At 45.2% G+C, this 20314-nt stretch overlaps 1 protein-coding gene across 2 annotated transcripts in view; it reads left to right on the top strand.

The window, feature by feature from the left end:
• ABCB10 (ATP binding cassette subfamily B member 10) overlaps window positions 1-19068 on the top strand; it is a 44737-nt gene extending 25669 nt beyond the window's left edge. Inside the window, exons 6-14 of one of the 2 annotated variants that reach the window (XM_089689921.1) lie at window positions 861-996; window positions 3357-3452; window positions 4507-4716; window positions 5515-5594; window positions 7522-7702; window positions 9374-9417; window positions 14561-14653; window positions 16442-16476; window positions 18462-19068. In XM_089689921.1, the coding sequence (XP_089546047.1) occupies window positions 861-996; window positions 3357-3452; window positions 4507-4716; window positions 5515-5594; window positions 7522-7702; window positions 9374-9417; window positions 14561-14653; window positions 16442-16476; window positions 18462-18720 (1134 nt within the window). In that variant the 3' untranslated portion in view covers window positions 18721-19068. The remainder of the gene's footprint in view (window positions 1-860; window positions 997-3356; window positions 3453-4506; window positions 4717-5514; window positions 5595-7521; window positions 7703-9373; window positions 9418-14560; window positions 14654-16441; window positions 16477-18461) is intronic. The other variant, XM_089689922.1, reaches the window with a different exon arrangement.
• The last annotated feature ends 1246 nt before the right edge of the window (window positions 19069-20314 follow it).

Genomic DNA, 20314 nt, shown 5'->3' with positions numbered 1-20314 from the left:
CCGCTTCAGTCGATCCTGAATACGGCTGCCAGACTCATTCACCTTTCCAACCGCTCTGTCTCCGCCACCCCCCTCTGCCAATCCCTCCACTGGCCTCCACCCAGTGTCCTCCACCCCCCTCTGCCAATCCCTCCACTGGCTTCCGATTGCCCAACGGATCAAATTTAAAATCCTAACACTGACGTACAAAGCCGTCCACCATACTGCCCCGAACTACATCACTGACCTAATATCCAAGTACCACCCAGCACGCAGACTCCGCTCCTCACAAGACCTCCTTCTCTCTAGTTCCCTGGTCTCCTCCTCCCATGCCCGCCTCCAGGACTTCTCCAGGGTGTCACCCATCCTCTGGAACTCCCTGCCCCAACCCATCAGATTATCACCTACTCTCCTCTCCTTTAGGCGCTCCCTGAAAACCCATCTCTTCAGGGAAGCCTACCTCACCCCCTGCTAACTTGCTGACCTCCTCCACTCTTCCTACCACTCCATCCCCCACAGCTATCTCCTCCTGTACCACTATCCCATCCCTTCTAGATTGTAAGCTCGAAAGAGCAGGGCCCTCGATCACCTCATGTTTTGCATTGTATTGTTATTGTTCTGTCACATGTTCTGTCCCCCTTTGTAATGTACAGCGGTGAGTGAACTATTGGCGCTTTATAAATACTGTATAATAATAATAATAATATTTTTTTATTTCTTGTAGCTTCTGTCCATTAGATGATGATGATTTGAGTCCTGTTCCCTCTTGTAGACAAAGAGAGTAATTCTTCCCCATCATTTGTTTAGCCTTCTATGAAATGGCCACAATTTTCGTACCAGGCTCGTCATTTCTGACCAGTGATGGTATTTGTGTTTTCCAGACTGGGTTATCGGGAAATCTCATTGTCCTGGCCGTGTTGTACAAAGGCGGTCTTCTGACTGGAGCCTCACAGATGACAGTTGGTGAACTTTCCTCTTTCCTGATGTATGCCTTCTGGGTAGGGATCAGCATCGGAGGTACGTGAAGTCCATGTTGGTGGGGAACAAAATGTCAACTTCCACAAAATGCACATTACTTTTGGATAGAGTAGGGGAAGGTTAAAACCCCTATTCATTTTATAATGATGGAAGTCTGCAGAGCTTCTGCTCATTTACTAAGCTCTGGAGCAACTGCTCTTGTAGAGTGCAACTACACTTCGCAAAGTGCACAGTTTATAAGCCTTTAGTAAATCAACCCATTTGCTGCTAGCTGCAAGTAGCTTGGAACAGAGAGCAATTCAAGATTATCTTGTTTTGCAACTAGAACGTTCTTCTACATTCATGCATCAGACATCTACAGGACTCATGGAGGTCACATTATTTACAGGATCCCGGGGGAAGGGGTCACATTAGCTACAGGACACATAGGAGTCATATTATATACAGGACACAAGGGGGTCACAATATCTACTGGACCTATGGAGGTCACATTATGTACAGCAGCTATGGAGATCACATTATTTACAGGACTCATGCAGGTAACATTTTATACAAGACCCATGAGGGTCACATTATCTAAAGATCTAAAGGACCTGTGGAGGTCACATTATGTACAGGAACTATGGAGATCACATTATTTACAGGACTCATGCAGGTAACATTTTATACAGGACCCATGAGGGTCACATTATCTAAAGGACCTGTGAAGGTCACATTATGTACAGGACCTATGAAGGTCACATTATGTACAGGACCTATGGAGGTCACATTATGTACAGGACCTATGGAGATCACATTATGTACAGGATCTATGGAACTCACATTTTATACAAGACCCACGAGGGTCACATTATCTAAAGGACCTATGGAGGTCACATTATCTAAAGGACCTATGGAGGTCACATTATCTAAAGGACCCATTATCTACAGGATCTATGGGGATCACGGTATCTACAGGACACATGAAGCTCACGTTATCTACAGGAGCCATGGAGAGGTCACATTATATACAGGATCTATGGGGATCACAATAGCTGCAGAATCCATGAAGGTCATATTATCTACAGGACCCGTGGGGATCACAATATCTACAGGCCCCCTGGAGGTCAGATTATCTACAAAAGCCATGGGGGTCACATTATCTAGAGGACTCCTGGGAGTTTTATTATCTACAGGACCATTGGGTGTCACATTATTTACAAGACTCTTGATGGTCTCATTATCTAGAGGTTCCATGGGGTCCCATTATCTACAAGATCCATAAGGGGTCACATTATTTAGAGGATCCATGGGTTCACAATATCTACAGGACTCCTGGAGGTCACATTACCTACAGGATGCATGGGGGGGTCACTTTATTATATATATATTTTGCTCGAACAATAGCCAATAATATGATGGAGTTGCTAATGATCGCTGAACTCTAAGAGATTTAAAGGAAAGGTTGTGAACGATAGAAGGTCTAAATCAAACCAGTGTAAAATCCACACTGATCATGAAAGGTAAGGTCACCTCTTGTAACGTGGTACATGTTACACCTGTATTTAGGGTGTAACGTGCAGGGGCGGACTGACCATATGGAAACTCGGGCACTGCCCGAGGGCCCGGGGTCAGTAGGGGGCCCCATGAGATGCCCCTGGTACCTTTTTTCATAGGCTTTTTTGAGTTTGGGTAAGAACACAGGGGCAACATGATCCCCTATTGCCCGGGGGCCCCATGAGTTGTCAGTCCGCCCCTGGTACTGTGTTACTGTTGTTGCAGCCCCCGCATCCCCTGATCTCCTGTTGTGAAAGCAGGCCAGGGATCCTCTCCGAGCACCCACTGTCACAATTTAAAAAAACACGACTGTCAGGGCTCCGCCCACCTGGCTACATCATTCATTCACAGGGTTCTGTGAATGTAAGAACTACAAGTACCAACAGCCTTTTCATTCTCAATTAATTAGCAGGGCGCTGTTAAGTGTTCTAGGTAGTTAATTGAGTCTTCAGGCATTCACTAACTGCCTTGTCTGCCTGTACAAGGTACGAGCAGACAGCTTACACTGACAGTCTGCAGGAGCCTGAGACTGCACCCACCATCTGCTGATCAGGGGTGCAATGCTTTGCAGGCTTCTAGTAAAAAAAAAAATAATGAATGCGCATTTTTTTACCTGCAAAAAGATGCACATTTTATTATTTTCTTTTTTACAAAGGTGAACTTATCCTTTAAATTCTACGCACTGCTTCTCAACAAATGTAGGCTGTAATCTAAATGTCTTTTATGACCGGACATTTCCCCATTACTCCTGATATTTGCCCTGTTATCTTACCGGTCTCCATCTGTGAATGATATAAAGAACATTTGGTTATCTCGGATCCAGGAAATCAGGATCATTTACCAATGTTATACTCAATCCTCAGGGCTCAGCTCGTTCTACTCAGAGCTCATGAAAGGGTTTGGTGCCGGGACCCGTATCTGGCAGCTACTGGACCGGAAACCAGAGATGGCTTTTAATGGTGAGAGGGGTTTTTTCTATGATGATGGATCATTTCCTCATCAAAATATTTTAAGCAATATTGACATATTCTGTTGTTACCTGGTGTGTGTGTCACTGTGGTGGTGGGGGTGGGGGTGTATTAGATTGTAAGCTTCTATGGTTCAGAGCTATATCAATGTATAATAATACTAGTGTGTGACTGTGGGGGAGGGGACATTAGAGTGTAAGCTCCTCTAGTTCAGAGACTGATGTGACTGTGGGGGGAGGGGACATTAGAGTGTAAGCTCCTCTAGTTCAGAGACTGATGGGACTGTGGGGGAGGGGACATTAGGTGTAAGCTCCTCTGGTTCAGAGACTGATGTGACTGTGGGGGAGGGAACATTAGAGCGTAAGCTCCTCTAGTTCAGAGACTGATGTGACTGTGGGGGGAGGGAACATTAGAGTGTAAGCTCCTCTGGTTCAGAGACTGATGTGACTGTGGGGGAGGGGACATTAGAGTGTAAGCTCCTCTGGTACAGAGACTGATGGGACTGTGGGGGAGGGGACATTAGAGTGTAAGCTCCTCTGGTACAGAGACTGATGGGACTGTGGGGGAGGGGACATTAGGTGTAAGCTCCTCTGGTTCAGAGACTGATGTGACTGTGGGGGGAGGGGACATTAGAGTGTAAGCTCCTCTGGTTCAGAGACTGATGGGACTGTGGGGGGAGGGGACATTAGAGTGTAAGCTCCTCTGGTACAGAGACCGATGGGACTGTGGGGGAGGGGACATTAGAGTGTAAGCTCCTCTGGTTCAGAGACTGATGTGACTGGCTCAGTGTTCTCTGTGCAGCGCTGCGGTATATGTCAGAGCTATATAAATGTAAAATAATACTAGTGTGTGACTGTGGGGGAGGGGACATTAGAGTGTAAGCTCCTCTGTTACCGAGACTGATGTGACTGTCTCAATGTTCTCTATACAGCACTCCGATATATGTCAGATCACCAGTATATAAATGGGGGGAGGGGGCATTAGAGTGTAAGCTCTTTTGTTGCAGAGACTGATGTGACTGGTTCAATGTCCTGTGTCCTTCTAGAGGGGGAGATAATTACACCAGAGACGTTCAGAGGTGCCCTGGAGTTCCGCAATGTCACCTTCATGTACCCGAGCCGCCCTGAGGCTCCCATCTTCCAGGGTCTGGACCTCGCTATTCCCTCTGGCTCTGTAATGGCCGTGGTTGGTCCAAGCGGTTCTGGCAAATCCACGTTGGTTTCTTTGCTGCTGAGATTGTACGATCCTAATTCTGGTAAGCGATAATTATGATTACTATTTTGTTTTCTTTTTAGACTAGACTAGACCTGCCCAACTAACACGTTTAGGGCCCCCATGTTATGAAAGCCAACATTTATACATTGTACCTGCGTATGTGGAACACGTGACACACTTCTACGCAATAGCGGTTGGGCTTTGCTGATTGGTTGATCGGGCAACCCAGCATACTGTCACATGGGGGGTAGGGAGTCTTGAATCCAGGTGACTTGGAATTTACACGGAGGGTTCCTCTCCTCATTGACATTGGAATTCATGACAGGAGTGTGAAGGGATGGTACATATGGACAGGGTGGAGATACAAAATTTGTGAATTTGCTATACCTGGTAAAGAACAGGCTCACTTTAACCCCTTGATACCCAGCCCTAGTGGCCATTTAACTGGGTCTTTGCGTCCAGGGGGGCAAGAAGGACTGTCTGATCACATGACTACTGTGATTGGCTGTCACATAGCTCACAACCAAAGGTTATGATTCTGTTTTAGAGAATTCATGCAAGTTTGGGCATAGATGGTGATCTTTGGATTGGGTTTCCTTGTTCCTTGAACCATTTGGGGGATTTACTAAAACCAGAGCACTCAGAATCTAATACAGCTGTGCATGGCGGTCTATCAGCTTGTACCTTCAGCTTGTTCAATGAAGCTTTGACAATAAAACCTGAAAGCTGATTGGTTTCTATGCAGAGTTGCACCAGATTTTGCACTCTCCAGTTTAGTAAATCCCCCCCACCCCCATGTGTCTCTACATACAACTCTACCTACTGACTGCTTTTTTAGGGTCCATCCATGTTGACGGTCATGATGTGCGCCACTTGAATCCACTCTGGTTACGCTCCAAGATTGGGACAGTCAGTCAGGTGAGACTTATGACTTCTATTCCCAGAAGACAGAGATTGGTGACGGTCATGGGATTGTACAAAGAAACCATGTGAATGCAGAATGAGGAACTGAAAACTTCCCCATGTTGTAAAAGAGAGAGAATTTGTAGCAAGACAGGCCCAGATCTAAGGGGATGTTGGGGTGATTTTAGTTGTTCCTCCTCAAACTTCTGAGAGTGAATCCACAAATCCATGAGATCTGATGGGGACAGTTGATGTAACGGGGCACTCTGATGAGGTAATTGATGTAACGGGGGACTCTGATGAGGTAATTGATGTAAGGGGGCACTCTGATGAGGTAATTGATGTAAGGGGGCACTCTGATGAGGCAATTGATGTAAGGGGACACTCTGATGAGGCAATTGATGTAAGGGGGCACTCTGATGAGGCAATTGATGTAAGGGGACACTCTGATGAGGCAATTGATGTAAGGGGGCACTCTGATGAGGTAATTGATGTAAGGGGGCACTCTGATGAGGCAGTTGATGTAAGGGGACACTCTGATGAGGCAATTGATGTAAGGGGACACTCTGATGAGGCAATTGATGTAAGGGGACACTCTGATGAGGCAATTGATGTAAGGGGAGACTCTGAAGAGGCAAGTGATGTAAGGGGACACTCTGAAGAGGCAATTGATGTAAGGGGGCACTCTGATGAAGTAATTATTGTAAGGAGACACTCTGATGAGGCAAACTAATAACAGAATTCTGAGTTCACTCCTGCACCATCCTGCATTACCTATAAGACGTTACTTCCAGGTTACGACTCTGTGTTACAGAAGTGTGCCAAGTGAACAGGGAATACTGGTTCCAAGTATCCCTGTCACACTACTGACATTATGCCCCCTGACTTTTTTAACTGCACCCCCATATCAGATAGGCTAGATACAGCCCTGCAGCAAGGACAACTAGTGGCCATAACCAGGAACAACACAAAATAATTTTGCTACAGAATTACGGTGCCTGGTTTATAAAGAGCAAAATCAATGTTTCAACATATCAGGACAAATACGGGACATAACATTTGCTGACTTGTTTATGAAGGTGCCATCCCCAGGACTTTCATGGCCACCCTTGCTTCACTACCTACTGTGTCACTGAGCTTAAACAAGCATACAGCCAATGAAATTCCAAGACACTGGGTCCTGGTCAGTGATTGGCAGCCCAGAGCTTGACTTTAAAAACCAGTCAAAAAATGTATTTTGCAGAATGTTTTGGATAACTACCACTCATTTTCATCTAAACCATTGCCAGTAACCTATACCACTGCATTTTTGGTGTTGTTCAATATTTGTGATGGAGAGAATTGGAGAACTGGTCTCTGAATGTATTAGCTGAAAGCTATGCGATAACCTTCTCAGCATTAGAGAACAAAGTCCATATTGTTTTTCTTTTAGGGAAATTTAATCTAAGAGAAATGTGTGGCTAGGTTCAATGATATTTTAAAGGAAATTATGGTAATTTTCCATTTCTGCAAAATCACTCTGCACTTCCTTACACAGTATAGACAGCAAAAGCAGCAATCATCTCCAGGGCCCAGTTTTGACCAGATTGTCCAATGTCTTCCTTCTCATAATCCCACAATGGAAGCATTGACATATGGTTGTTACATTGCTGTGTAGAACATTCATGCCAGAATGAAGCCAGGAGGAACTTGGCTCTATGCTGTCCTACTACCTCACTTTATTCCATTACTGATCGAGGCATTCTGGTCAGATCATAATAGAGAGTATCCAAGTTTGTCTTATAAAGTGACTTCAGCAAAAACTAAAGCAACTTACATAGGGTAAGAATCTCAATCCAAAATCAGGATACTCAAATGAAGCCCATCATTGTCCTTTTGTTGATCAATGTTTGGACAGCACATAAGTAACAATAACGCCCGTTATTTCCTCTTCTTGTTGCAGGAACCGGTTCTCTTTTCTTGCTCTGTCTCAGAGAACATTGCTTATGGGGCTGAAGACCCATCCTCCGTCACCCAGGAGGAGATTCGACGTGTCGCCAACATTGCCAATGCTTTGAGCTTTGTGGAAAACTTTCCAAAAGGCTTTGATACAGTGGTTGGAGAGAAAGGTGTCTTGCTGTCAGGTAGATGTGTGCCTTTCTTTGTAAAGAGCAATCACAATACCCCCAACACACACATTCCTGAAAATGGGTGTTTGGTATAGACACGTGCTGCAGTGATCCCAGGCCGGGAACCATGGACATTCAATGTGAAGAAATGTTACCAGCACACCAAGGATTCCTCAAACAGTTCCAAAGTTTTATTCCATGGTCACACAGGGCAAATAAAGGCAGTGTTTTGGAGGCACACAAGGTCCCTTCATCAGGCACTTGCGTGGCTCCAAACCTTGCCTTTATTTCCACTCCATAACCATGGACTGGTTTGAGGAATCCTTGGTGTGCTGCTGATATATCTTCACATTGATTCTTCCTTTGTAAAGAGGCCTTGTCCAAAAAATAATACAAGCAATGATCCTGCAAACACCTTCTTCCACATTTAGTTGTAGGCTTCCAGCCTTGTTTTATATTGCACTACAAGTTGCAGTAAGGTTTGATGACTCTGTAGCCTGCAAAAAGCCTAAACATAACTGAAAACAGCGAGCCATGACCTCCCTTCTCCCAGGCCTGCAGTCTACTAGAGATCCCTTAACTTGCCACAGTGCCTCCAAGCTCCTATGGTGCTTCTAAACCTTTCATAGCTCCCCTTTTAGATCCCTCAGCCTCCACAATGCCACCCAGCCTCCACAATGCCCCTAGCCTGCTGCAGAGCCTCTGGTCATTCATTTTGCCCCCAGTCATGTCCCACAGTGCCTCACAATGTCCCCCAGAAACCTGCTATTCTACTAGGCCACCAATTCAGTTGTAGACTTTCCTAACCAAACCCTACAACCTCCACCCCCCTCCTCCCCTTCCCACAGTGCCAACCAACTTCTTCCAGAAACCTCATTACCTACAGGGCCAACAAGATTGCTGTAGAGTCTCCTAACTCACATCACAACCTCTACCACCATCCTTCCACAGTACCACCCAGCCTCAACAATGCCCCCCAGCCTGCTGCAGAGCCTTCAGTCCTCCATAGTGCCCCGTGCCATGTTCCACAGAGCCCCCCAACTTCCCCCAGAAACCTTTTGCTTCTACTAGGCCATCAAGTCAGTTGCAGAGTCTCCTAACCCAACCCTACAACCCTCTCCTCCTTTCCTATAGTGCCCCCCCAACTTACTCAAGAAACCTCATCACCTACAGGGCCAACAAGATTGTTGTAGAGTCTCCTAACCCACCCCACAACCTCTAACCCCATCCTCCCACAGTGACATCCAGAGCTATCCAGAAATTCAAAACATGGTTTGCATTCCCATTCTTTTATTGTTTGAGTATAAATTGGGGCATGGAAGCCTTGGTCTCGCAAAGGTTGAAAAAAATATATCTCTAACCAAAATGTTTCTTTTGTTTTGGATGGAGTAAGGAAGGGTTGGAGCCCCTGGTATGTCCCCAGAACAGGAGAGGAGGGAAAATATTGAAATGGGGGCACGTGTTGCAGTGATAACTGTCTAGAAGGGGAATTTCCCACATATCTGAGATTTTTGTAAACAAGAAGTGAAATTAAAAAAAAAAACACACTGAATGGGAGTTTTAATATTATTTACTGCATCTGAAAAAGTAAATTAAATATAGCTATAAACCTTACTTTCCATACACAGAAATACTATGATTCCCTGAACAGTCATTCTGAATGTCTGCATTTTCTTCAATTTGTAGGTGGTCAGAAACAACGAATAGCCATCGCACGGGCACTTCTCAAGGTAAACTGAAATGTGCTATAGTCTATGTGATCACTAGGGGGCGCTGTTTTTCAACAGTTTATAGATCCCAGAGAGTTATGGCAGTGGCCATACAACTTTATATTTTGTTCTTCCCATGCTGTGGATTAGAACAAGGGTCTCCAAATTTTCTGAGCAAAGGGACGGTTTATTGTCCGTCAGACTTTTAAGGGGTAACGGATTGTGGGCAGTGTGAGTAGAAAATGCCACTGTGTCAATAGGAGTAAAGAATGCCCCATCATTGGTATTAGTGGGAGGAATATTGCCCCATTCTTGGTATTACAGGAAGACCTAGTGCCCCATCATTGGTATCAGTGGGAGGAATAGTGCATTGGTGTCATTGGAAGGAATCGTGTCCATCATTGGTATCAGTGGGAGGAATAGTGCCCCATCATTGGTATCAGTGGGAGGAATAGTGCCCCATCATTGGTGTCAGTGGGGGGAATAGTGCCCCATCATTGGTATCAGTGGGAGGAATAATGCCCCATCATTGGTGTCAATGGGAGGAATAGTGCCCCATCATTGGTGTCAGTGGGAGGAATAGTGCCCCATGATTGGTATTAGTGGGAGGAATAGTACCCCATCATTGGTGTCAGTGAGAGGAATAATGCCCCATCATTGGTATCAGTGGGAGGAATAATGCCCCATCATTGGTGTCAGTGGGAGGAATAGTGCCCCATCATTGGTGTCAGTGGGAGGAATAGTGCCCCATCATTGGTGTCAGTGGGAGGAATAGTGCCCCATCATTGGTATCAGTGGGAGGAATAGTGCCCCATCATTGGTGTCAGTGGGAGGAATAGTGCCCCATCATTGGTGTCAGTGGGAGGAATAGTGCCCCATGATTGGTATTAGTGGGAGGAATATTGCCACATTATTGGTATTTAGGGGAAGAAATAGTGCCTCATCATTAGTGTCATGGGGAGGAATAGTGCCTCATCCTTGGTATCAGTGGGAGGAATAGTGTCATATTCTTTGTATTAGGGAAAGAAATAGTGCTCTATCATTGGTGTCATTGTGCAGAATAGTGCCCTCATTTTTGGTGTCACTGGGAAGAATAGGGCCCTGCAGTTGGTGTCAGTGGGAGGAATAGTGTCCCATCATTGGTGTCAGTGGGAAGAAGTGCCCTGTTGTTGGTATTAGTGATAGAAAGTATACCTCATTGTTGGTGTAGAAGGATAAGTGAAGTCAGGGTGCCACTGTCTAGCCTATAAAGATCTGTGCGTCCCTCCATGGATATGTCTCCCCAGACCATCACTGACCCACCACCAAAACGGTCATGTTGAATGATGTTAAAAGCAGCAGAACGTTCTCCACGGCTTCTCCAGACCCTTTCATGTCTGTCACATGTGCTCAGGGGGAACCTGCTCTCATCTGTGAAAATCACAGCATGCCAGTGGCAGACCTGCCAATTCTGGTGTTCAATGGCAAATGCCAATCAAGCTCTATGGTGCCAAGCAGTGAGCACAGGGCCCACTAGAGGACCACCCTCATGAAGTCTGTTTCTGATTGTTTGGTCAGAGACATTCACACCAGTGGCCTGATGGAGGTCATTTTGTAGGGCTCTGGCAGTGCTCATCCTGTTCCCCCTTGCACAAAGGAGAAGATACCGGTCCTGTTGATGGGTTAAATACCTTCTATAGCCCTGTCCAGCTCTCCTACAGTAGCTGCCTGTCTCCTGGAATCTCCTCCATGCTCTTGAGATTGTGCTGGGAGACACAGAAAACCTTTTGACAATGGTACATATTGATGTGCCATCCTGGAGGAGCTGGACTGCCTGTTCAACCTCTGTAGGGTCCCAGTATGGCCTCATGCTACCAGTAGTGACACTGACCCTAGCCAAATGCAAAACCATTCCTGTTTTGGGGGTCGTCTCATTGTTGCCCATCTAGTGCACCTGTTGTTAATTTCATTAACCACAAAGCAGCTGAAACTGATGAACAACCCCCTCTGCGACTTACCTGACCAGATCTATATCCCAGGAGTTTCATTGACTTGATGCTAGTCTCTGATTAAAAATTTATATACATACACACACACACAGTGGGGAAAATAATTATTTGATCCCCTGCAGATGTTGTATGGTTGCCCACTTACAAAGAAATGACGGGTATTTAAATGATAAAGACAGAATATCATCCAAAAATTCAGAAAAATAAACACATGATACAAATGTTATAAATTGATTTGCAGTTCAGTGAGTAAAATAAGTATTTGATCCCCAAGCAAAACATGACATGAGTTGGCTGTCACTTGCCAACTCGAATTTTCAGCTCCTTCTATACATTTTCTATAGGATTAAGGTCTGGAGACTGGCTAGGCCAGTGGTCGGCAAGCCGCGGCTCGCGAGCCACATGCGGCTCTTTACACGCTTTAATGTGGCTCTTGTGTGCCGGGCGCCCGCTCCCCTCCCTCCTCTCGGGCAGCAGGGACTCTGCAGCGTGATCCAAAAAAAAACCAGCCAGGGCAGCGCGCTCAAATGCAATGATTGGCCAGTCTCGCTGCCACTCACATCCTGATAGCCAGTGATTGGCTGTCAGGATGTGTGTAGGCGGGGCAGCGTGACGAACGTGAGAGGAGCTAGGCTCCTCTCACAGTCCGCCCTGAAGACCGGAACGGCGCGGGAACACGGTGAGAGGAACGCGCGGAGCAAAGGTAAGTGAATTCACACAGGGGGGACTTGGCTTACTACTTGCTACTTACTTACTACTACTATATGAGGGATGAATTACTATGGGGGATGAATTACTATATGGGGGATGAATTACTATATGGGGGATGAATTACTATGGGGGATGAATTACTATAGGGGGGATGAATTACTATAGGGGGGATGAATTACTATATGGGGGATGAATTACTATATGGGGGATGAATTACTATATGGGGGACGAATTACTATATGGGGGATGAATTATTATGGGGGATGAATTACTATGGGGGATGAATTACTATAGGGGGGATGAATTACTATATGGGGGATGAATTACTATGGGGGATGAATTACTATAGGGGGGATGAATTACTATAGGGGGGATGAATTACTATATGGGGGATGAATTACTATGGGGGATGAATTACTATATGGGGGATGAATTACTATATGGGGGATGAATTACTATATGGGGGATGAATTACCATGGGGGATGAATTACTATATGGGGGATGAATTACTATGGGGGATGAATTACTATATGGGGGATGAATTACTATATGGGGGATGAATTACTATGGGGGATGAATTACTATAAAAACTTATTGAAACTAAAAACCGTGTACCATCCTATGTATTTTCAGTTTTAAAAATGTGGCTCTCAAAATAAATTTCAATCGTGGTTTTGGCGAGATTTGGCTCAGTTGAAAAAAAAGGTTGCCCACCACTGGGCTAGGCCACTCCATGACCTTAATGTGCTTCTTCTTGAGCCACTTCTTTGTTGCTTTGGTGGTATGTTTTGGGTCATTGTCATGCTGGAAAACCCGTCCACGATCCATCTTCAGTGTTCTGGTTGAGGGAAGAAAATTCTCATCCAAGATTTTACAATACATAGTCCTGTCCATTGGCTGCTCAGTCGACCTGTACCTTTAGCAGAGAAACAACCCCAAAACATAATGTTTCACCACCATGCTTGACTGTAGGGATGGTGTTATTAGGGTCATAGGCAGAATATTTCTTCCTCCAAACATGGTGAGTCGAGTTAATGCCAAAGAGCTCAATTTTGCTCTCATCTGACCACATCACTTTCTCCCAATCCTTCTGTGAACCATTTAGATGTTCATTGGAAAACTTTATAAGAGCCTGTACATGTGCATTCTTGAGGAGGGGGACCTTGCAGGCGCTGCAGGATTTCAATCCATGGCAACATATTGTGTTACCAATGGTTTGTTTGGTGACTGTGGTCCCAGCTGCCTTAAGATCATTCACAAGCTCCTCCCGTGTAATTCTGAGCTGATCCCTCACTTTTCTCATAATCATCCTTACCCCCATGAGGCAAAATCTTGCATGGAGCTCTAGACTGAGGGTGATTGATGGTTATTTTGTATTTCTTCCATTTGCGAATAATCGCTCCAACAGTTGTCTCCTTCTCACCAAGCTTCTTGCTGATGTTCTTGTAACCCATTCCAGCCTTGTGAAGTCTACCATCTTGTCCCTGATGTCCATTGACAGCTCTTTGGTCTTGCCCATGATGGTAAGGCTTGAATGGAAGAAAGAGATTCTGTGGACAGGTGTTTTTTTATACACATAATGAGTTGTCGTTAGGAGCATCTTCTTAAATTGACAGAACTAATCCGTGTACCACATGAGCACATCACCAGTCTGTGGGAGCCAGAATCATTGTTGGCTGGTAGGGGATCAAATACTTATTTTACTCACTGAACTGCAACTCCATTTATAACATTTGTATCATATGTTTTTTTCTAGATTTTTGGATGATATTCTGTCTCTATCATTTAAAATACACCTATTATAAAAATATAGACCCTTCATTTCTTTGTAAGTGTGAAAACTAACAAAATCTTCAGGGGATCAAATAATTATTTCCCCTACTGTGTGTGTGTATGTATGTACAGTATATGCACACACACACACATGCACATTCCATAGCTGTGGAAGCAGAGCATCACTGTAGTAGTCAGTACTACTACAATAATCTCTGTGGTCTTCTGGGTCCTGTGCCAAGATGCTGCGCTTGTGCATGAGGAACACTGGGGTCAGTTGTTAGGCACTGCTCCCATTCACAGAACACCTTGTATTTTTTTAATGAATGTAAGGCATTCTCTGATTGGATAAGGTGGAGATCTTTACTTCACCACCCCCACCTCTTCACCTTGTCACAGCTCCATCTTACACAGCTCAGTTGTCAATAAAGATGAGCTTAAGCCTTAAGGTTAATTCTGAACACAGGAACTTGGATGTTTGGACATTTGGATGAATACTTTTTTGGTTTGGTTTAGGAGAGAAGTGGGTGCACACTTACAACCCCTCCATTCTTTTCCTGCCCAGCAGCATGCTTGGGTATTATTATTATTATTATTATAATACAGGATTTACAGTATCTCCCAGAAATGAGTACACTCCTCACATTTTTGTAAATATTTGATTCTATCTTTTCATGTGACAACACTGAAGAAATTACACTTGGCTACAATGTGCCGTAGTCAGTGTACAGCTTGTATAACATGTAAATTTGCTGTCCCCTCAAAACAACACAGCGGCAACCAGGTGAGGAGTACAAAGACAAGTGTGTCTTGCCTACAGTCAAGCATGGTGGTGGGAGTGTCATGGTCTGGGGCTGCATGGTGGGGGGTGTCATGGTCTGGGGCTGCATGGTGGTGGGAGTGTCATGGTCTGGGGCTGCATGGTGGTGGGAGTGTCATGGTCTGGGGCTGCATGGTGGGGGGTGTCATGGTCTGGGGCTGCATGGTGGTGGGAGTGTCATGGTCTGGGGCTGCATGGTGGTGGGAGTGTCATGGTCTGGGGCCCCATGGTGGTGGGAGTGTCATGGTCTGGGGCTGCATGAGTGCTGCCGGCACTGGGGGGGCTACAGTTCATTGAGGGGACCATGAATGCCAACATGTACTGTGACATACTGAAGCAGAGCATGATCCCCACCCTTCATAGACTGGGCCGCAGGGCAGTATTCCAACATAACGACCCCAACCACACCTCCAAGATGACCACTGCCTTGCTGAAGAAGCTGAGGGTAAAGGTGATGGATTGGCCAATCATGTCTCCACACCTAAACCCCATTGAGCATCTGTGGGGCATCTTCAAACGGAAGGTGGAGGAGCGCAAGGTCTCTAATATCCACCAGCTCTGTGATCTCATCATGGAGGGGTGGAAAAGGACTCCAGTGGCAATCTGTGAAGCTCTGGTGAACTCCATCTCAAGAGGGTTAAGGCAGTGATGAAAAATAATGGCGGCCACACAAAATATTGACACTTTGGGCCCAATTTGGACCTTGTCACTTAGGGGTGGACTCACTTTTGTTGCCAGCGGTTTAGACCTTAATGGTGGTGTGTTGAGTTATTTTGAAGGGACAAAGTTACATGTTATACAAGCTGTACACTGACTACACCACATTGTAGCAAAGTGTTATTTCTTCAGTGTTGTCACATGAAAAGAGAGAAACAAATATTTACAAAAATGTGAGAGGTGGACTCATTTCTGGGAGACACTGTAGATAGCGCCAATAGTTTGCTCAGCACTTTACAATATAACGGGAGACAATACAGCAATGATACAGTTCAATACAAAAGGGTTAGGAGGGGCCTGCTCCTTGGAGCTTACAATCTAAGAGATACATTTCAGTATGGTTTTTGTAAGGGTCTTCGTGCTTTTTTTTTTTTTTTTTTTATGTTTTTTTTTAATTTTGAGTCCCCCCAAAAATTCATACAAGACCTAAAGAGCCTAGTATGCATTAGAGGAGTAAACTCTGTTTTGAAGTTTCCCGATAAAATCCATCTGGAGAGGGCCTCCAGTTAGGTTTTTTTTTTCCTCCGGCGTGTGATTTAATAGTTTTGCATATTTAACGTTTTACTGTAAATATTACTAAAATAACTGCTCCCCATCAAACAAAATGTTTTTATTTTTTATTTTTTTTGCTTTGGTACATGTTCCCCAGGGCAGTGCCCAGACCCCCTTACCCATTTAATTTGTTTGAAAGTACTTTACCTATCTATAGGTAGATGCAGTCTGCTTTCTCCACTGCGGGTGGCGCTGAACTCCAGTGGCATTGCAGGAGAGAGCAAGTCAAGAGGAATATGGTTTCCTGGGTCACTAGGGGAGCTCTATAGTTGGATGCTGCCATCCCATGTGACTCTGGCAGCCATCTTGGGTCAGGCAGAGCCTATTTAAGACCATGGCTACAAAGCTTAGTGTACTATTCTCATGTGCACAATGAAGGAACAGGTTACCCGAACCCAAGAGCATTCAGCTCATCACTAGTTGTCAGGATGTTATTCTTTCACCCTACTGTGTACTGTCACTCAGTATTCGTCTTCTCCACAGGATCCCAGAATTCTCCTCCTGGATGAAGCAACAAGGTAATAATCCTATCTCAGCTTTGTGACCCAACCAGACATCGTTTAAAATTAAAATTAAAATAAAATAAAGGGAATTGTAATTGTGACAAGCTAAAATGCAGTTGACATAAATCCAGAATCCAGACATCATAACCCCTTGAAATCCAGAACAACTCTTACTTCAAAAGAAGTGCTAGAAATAAAAACTCACCATGATAGTAATAGTTTTTCAGTTAACATTTTGTGCATTGCTTGTAATACTCATTGAGACGCATGTTACTGCAACACCAATGATATGCACCCCAATGCACTATTCATTTCCTGCATGGTGTATCATAGCACAGCTCTCCATCCCCCTGTCTCAGTACAGCTTCCCCCAGTAAAGCTCTCCTGCTCCCCTTACCCAGTACCACTTCTCCTCCCTTCCCAGTTCAGCCCCCCCTTTCCTAGTGGAGCTCACCACCACCATCCAGTACAGCTCTCCACCCCTCCTCCTTCCAAGTACAGCTCTCCCCTACCCCTTCCCAGTACTGCTCTCCTCCCTCAGTACAGATCTCCTCCTAGCCCAATCTACTGTAGCTATCCCCCCACAACTAGTACAGCTATTCTGACCCCAGTACAACTCCCCCCCCCCCTCCCCAGTACAGCTCTCCTCCTATCCCCCTTCCAAGTACAGCTCTCCCCTACCCCTTCCCAGTACTGCTCTCCCCCCTCAGTACAGATCTCCTAGCCCAATCTACTGTAGCTATCCCCCCCACAACTAGTACACCTATTCTGACCCCAGTACAACTCCCCCCCCCCTCCCCAGTACAGTTTTGCTCTCTCAATGCAGCCCCCCAGTACAGGTCTTCCCCTTTATTTCAGCTCTCCCCCCCTTCCCAGTTCAGCCCCCCCCTTTCCTAGTAGAGCTCCCCCACCCCACTACTGCCACCACTATCCAGTACAGCTCTCCACCCCTCCCCCTTCCCAGTATAGCTCTCCCTTACCCCTTCCCAGTATCGTGTTCCTCCCTCAGTACAGATCTCCTCCTCTCCCAATGTTTTGTAGCTACCACTACACACATACACACACACACGCACACACACACACACACACACACGCACTAGCTATTCTGACCCCCAGTACAACTCCCCCCCTCCAAGTACAGTTTTTCTCTCTCACCACAGCCCCCCCAGTACAGGTCTGCCCCTTTAGTTCAGCGTCCCCCCCCTCCATAAAACACTCTTACCAAACCAGGGCAGTTCATAGTCAGAGAAGTCCTCCCTTGGCTGTGTCACGTGATTAGATCCAGGGTGGAACAGCCTCCCTTGCTCTGAACTATGAGGCTTTAGGCGTGGCTCCTGCCTTGGGTGCCCAGAGGTAGCTGCACTGCAGATGCTCTGGAGGCTCTATAGCCCCCTATTTCCCTTTTATCTATGTCCCTGGAAATGTGTACCTTGTATGGCTAATGACACCACGGGGGGGAGGGGGAACATTGCCCCATAATCCATGTAGATGTTAACAATAGGATTCCCATTATATTCTAGACTCAAGAATCCCCCATGGCAAGAGGAGCATGCTCTATTTGAGTATCAGGAGCTTTCTCTGAGCCGCTTCTGTATGGTGCCCGTTAGAGGGAGGACGAGCACACAATTTGTCAGGGCACAAGGCACTTCATTTAATCATCTACCATTATGACATCAGAGAAACCAAATTAAACAGCAGATTTAATGATTGCATGGATCTTGATGGTAAAACAATTCTACTACTGTTTAGTTAAACCCCACTTCTTCTCCAGAGGGCCATTCCACCCAGAAGTGACATTACAGTTACAGGTGGAGTCTGATGAGCTTTTTTAATTTTTTCATTCACTGTCAATGCATTGATTGTTGGAGAGTGGTGACATCTCACTGTCGCAGTTTCTGACTCTGTATTTTCACATTATTGGATTTTGGGTATTCTTAAAGTGTAGGAGAAGTAAACCTTCTAAAAAAAATTTTAATTTGTTTTTTAATTTTTTTTTTCAGTGCATTGGATGCAGAAAATGAATTCCTGGTTCAGGAAGCTCTGGACCGGCTGATGGAAGGACGGACGGTCCTCATCATCGCTCACCGCCTTTCCACCATCCAGAACGCGGACGCGGTTGCGGTCATCGACCAGGGCCGGGTGGTGGAGTGCGGTAAACACGAGCAGCTGCTGCAGAACAGAGACGGACTGTTCAGTAAACTCATGGAGAAGCAGGCCAGTCTCGTGCGCAGCAGAGACGCCATCCTCACCGCACAGTGATACCTTCCTCCTCTGGGATGCCAACTTTTTTTTTAACTTTTTACATTTGACTTTTTTATGTTTATGTGAAAAAGATACAAGAGGGGTATTTTTGACAACAAGCTATTTTTGACATTTTTAAACTTTTTTCTCTCTTTTTTTTTTTTTAAACCAACAATTTTTAAGTGTCGGTCATGTTTACATTGTAATCGTCCTCCTGATTGTTAATGTTCTGATTCCTGTACTGAAAATATATACAATATATATTTATATGAATTGTAAAATTGTGATGAAATGAATGAGATTTAATATAAAATAAACAATATATCAAATATATTGTGAGGAATAAAAATGACATTTTATGTGAAACATTTCTGTCTGTAGGTCAGTTTTCCTTGGGTGGCTGCTAGCTGGAAAGACTGCTGGTGGTAATACCAGTTCTATAGACGTCAATGGCTATCAGGTTTGTGATCTGGACGTATCTTCGTTTACCGCATGATGCGTGCAACATATAGATTAAATGTAACCTTCGGCCTTCCCTTCAGTCCTCTACAGTTGTACCTGCTCACCTCCTTTACTGAAATTTCTTACTTTGATTTTCATGCATACTGTGAGCTTCTCACAATATGCATTAGAAGTTGCACCAAGTCATTTCCTGGCTGAGGAACATCCCATGAAGGCATTTTGAGATTTACATAACTGCTCCCAAAAGGAACCAAGGAAGGCAAAATATAAGAGAATCAACTTCATCTTTAACATTTTCAGACTTAGTCCTGCATACTGAGGGCATATCAAGCAACATTACAGGTGTGAGCTAACAGTGTGCACCTGTGTGTGCTGATGGTTCAGTGACCATGCTGTCTCTAACAGGTACAAGCCTCAGGTAAATGATCTGTAGCCAATAACCATATAAGCAGGTTGCCTACAGTGAGCTGATTAGCATGACTGCCTGAGCCAGGGGGAGGGGGTTAATACCCTTTGCCGCCATTCCAGGTCTATTTTTTGCAGGCATTTTTAGGGTTGACCCACTGGTCCTGTATCTTTATAAAAAGGGACAGGGAACTGGACCCAGAGAGTAGAAAAAGGGGATAAGGTCAAAGTCAAGAGAGCCATGAGAAGAAGATGCTGATTCATCGGGACACCAGCATATGGAAATCGTCACTATGGACTTTGCTTTTAAGGATTCTTCCTGTGCAGGTATGCTGGGGCAGCCATGTATAGGTTTAATCAGGGAAAGGACATTTTACTGTGTTGCAACTGTTATGCTAAGTTTACAGTAATGTTGTTTCAACTGCTATGAGCCTGGTCTGAAGTTATTAAAAAAGGGGAGCATGTTGGGTTCTGGCCTATGTCAAAGAACCTGGGTGTGTAAAGCACTATGGGATACGGATAACACCACTATATAAAAGGTTAACTCGACAAGACAAGGAAGAGGAGGTAGTTGCCATGGGTAACCTAAGGGAAGAACAAGTAGGCTTGGTACCTGGTTAGGTGACAGGCCCTCTGGTAGTGAGGGGGTCAGTGCTCTGGCTCCCTCCCTAGCGGTCCGCTTCCCATGGTTACCAGAAACAGACTCGTATTATGGATATTCTGATCCTGAGGAAGTCTGATCCTG

Source organism: Staurois parvus, unplaced genomic scaffold (assembly GCF_062004578.1).
Source record: "Staurois parvus isolate SC_StPar_1 unplaced genomic scaffold, SC_StPar_1.0 ptg000503l, whole genome shotgun sequence".
In the NCBI taxonomy this organism is placed as follows: Eukaryota; Metazoa; Chordata; class Amphibia; order Anura; family Ranidae; genus Staurois; species Staurois parvus.
The sequence above is the reverse complement of the archived record's forward strand: the minus strand, read 5'-3'. Positions and strand labels throughout refer to the sequence as shown.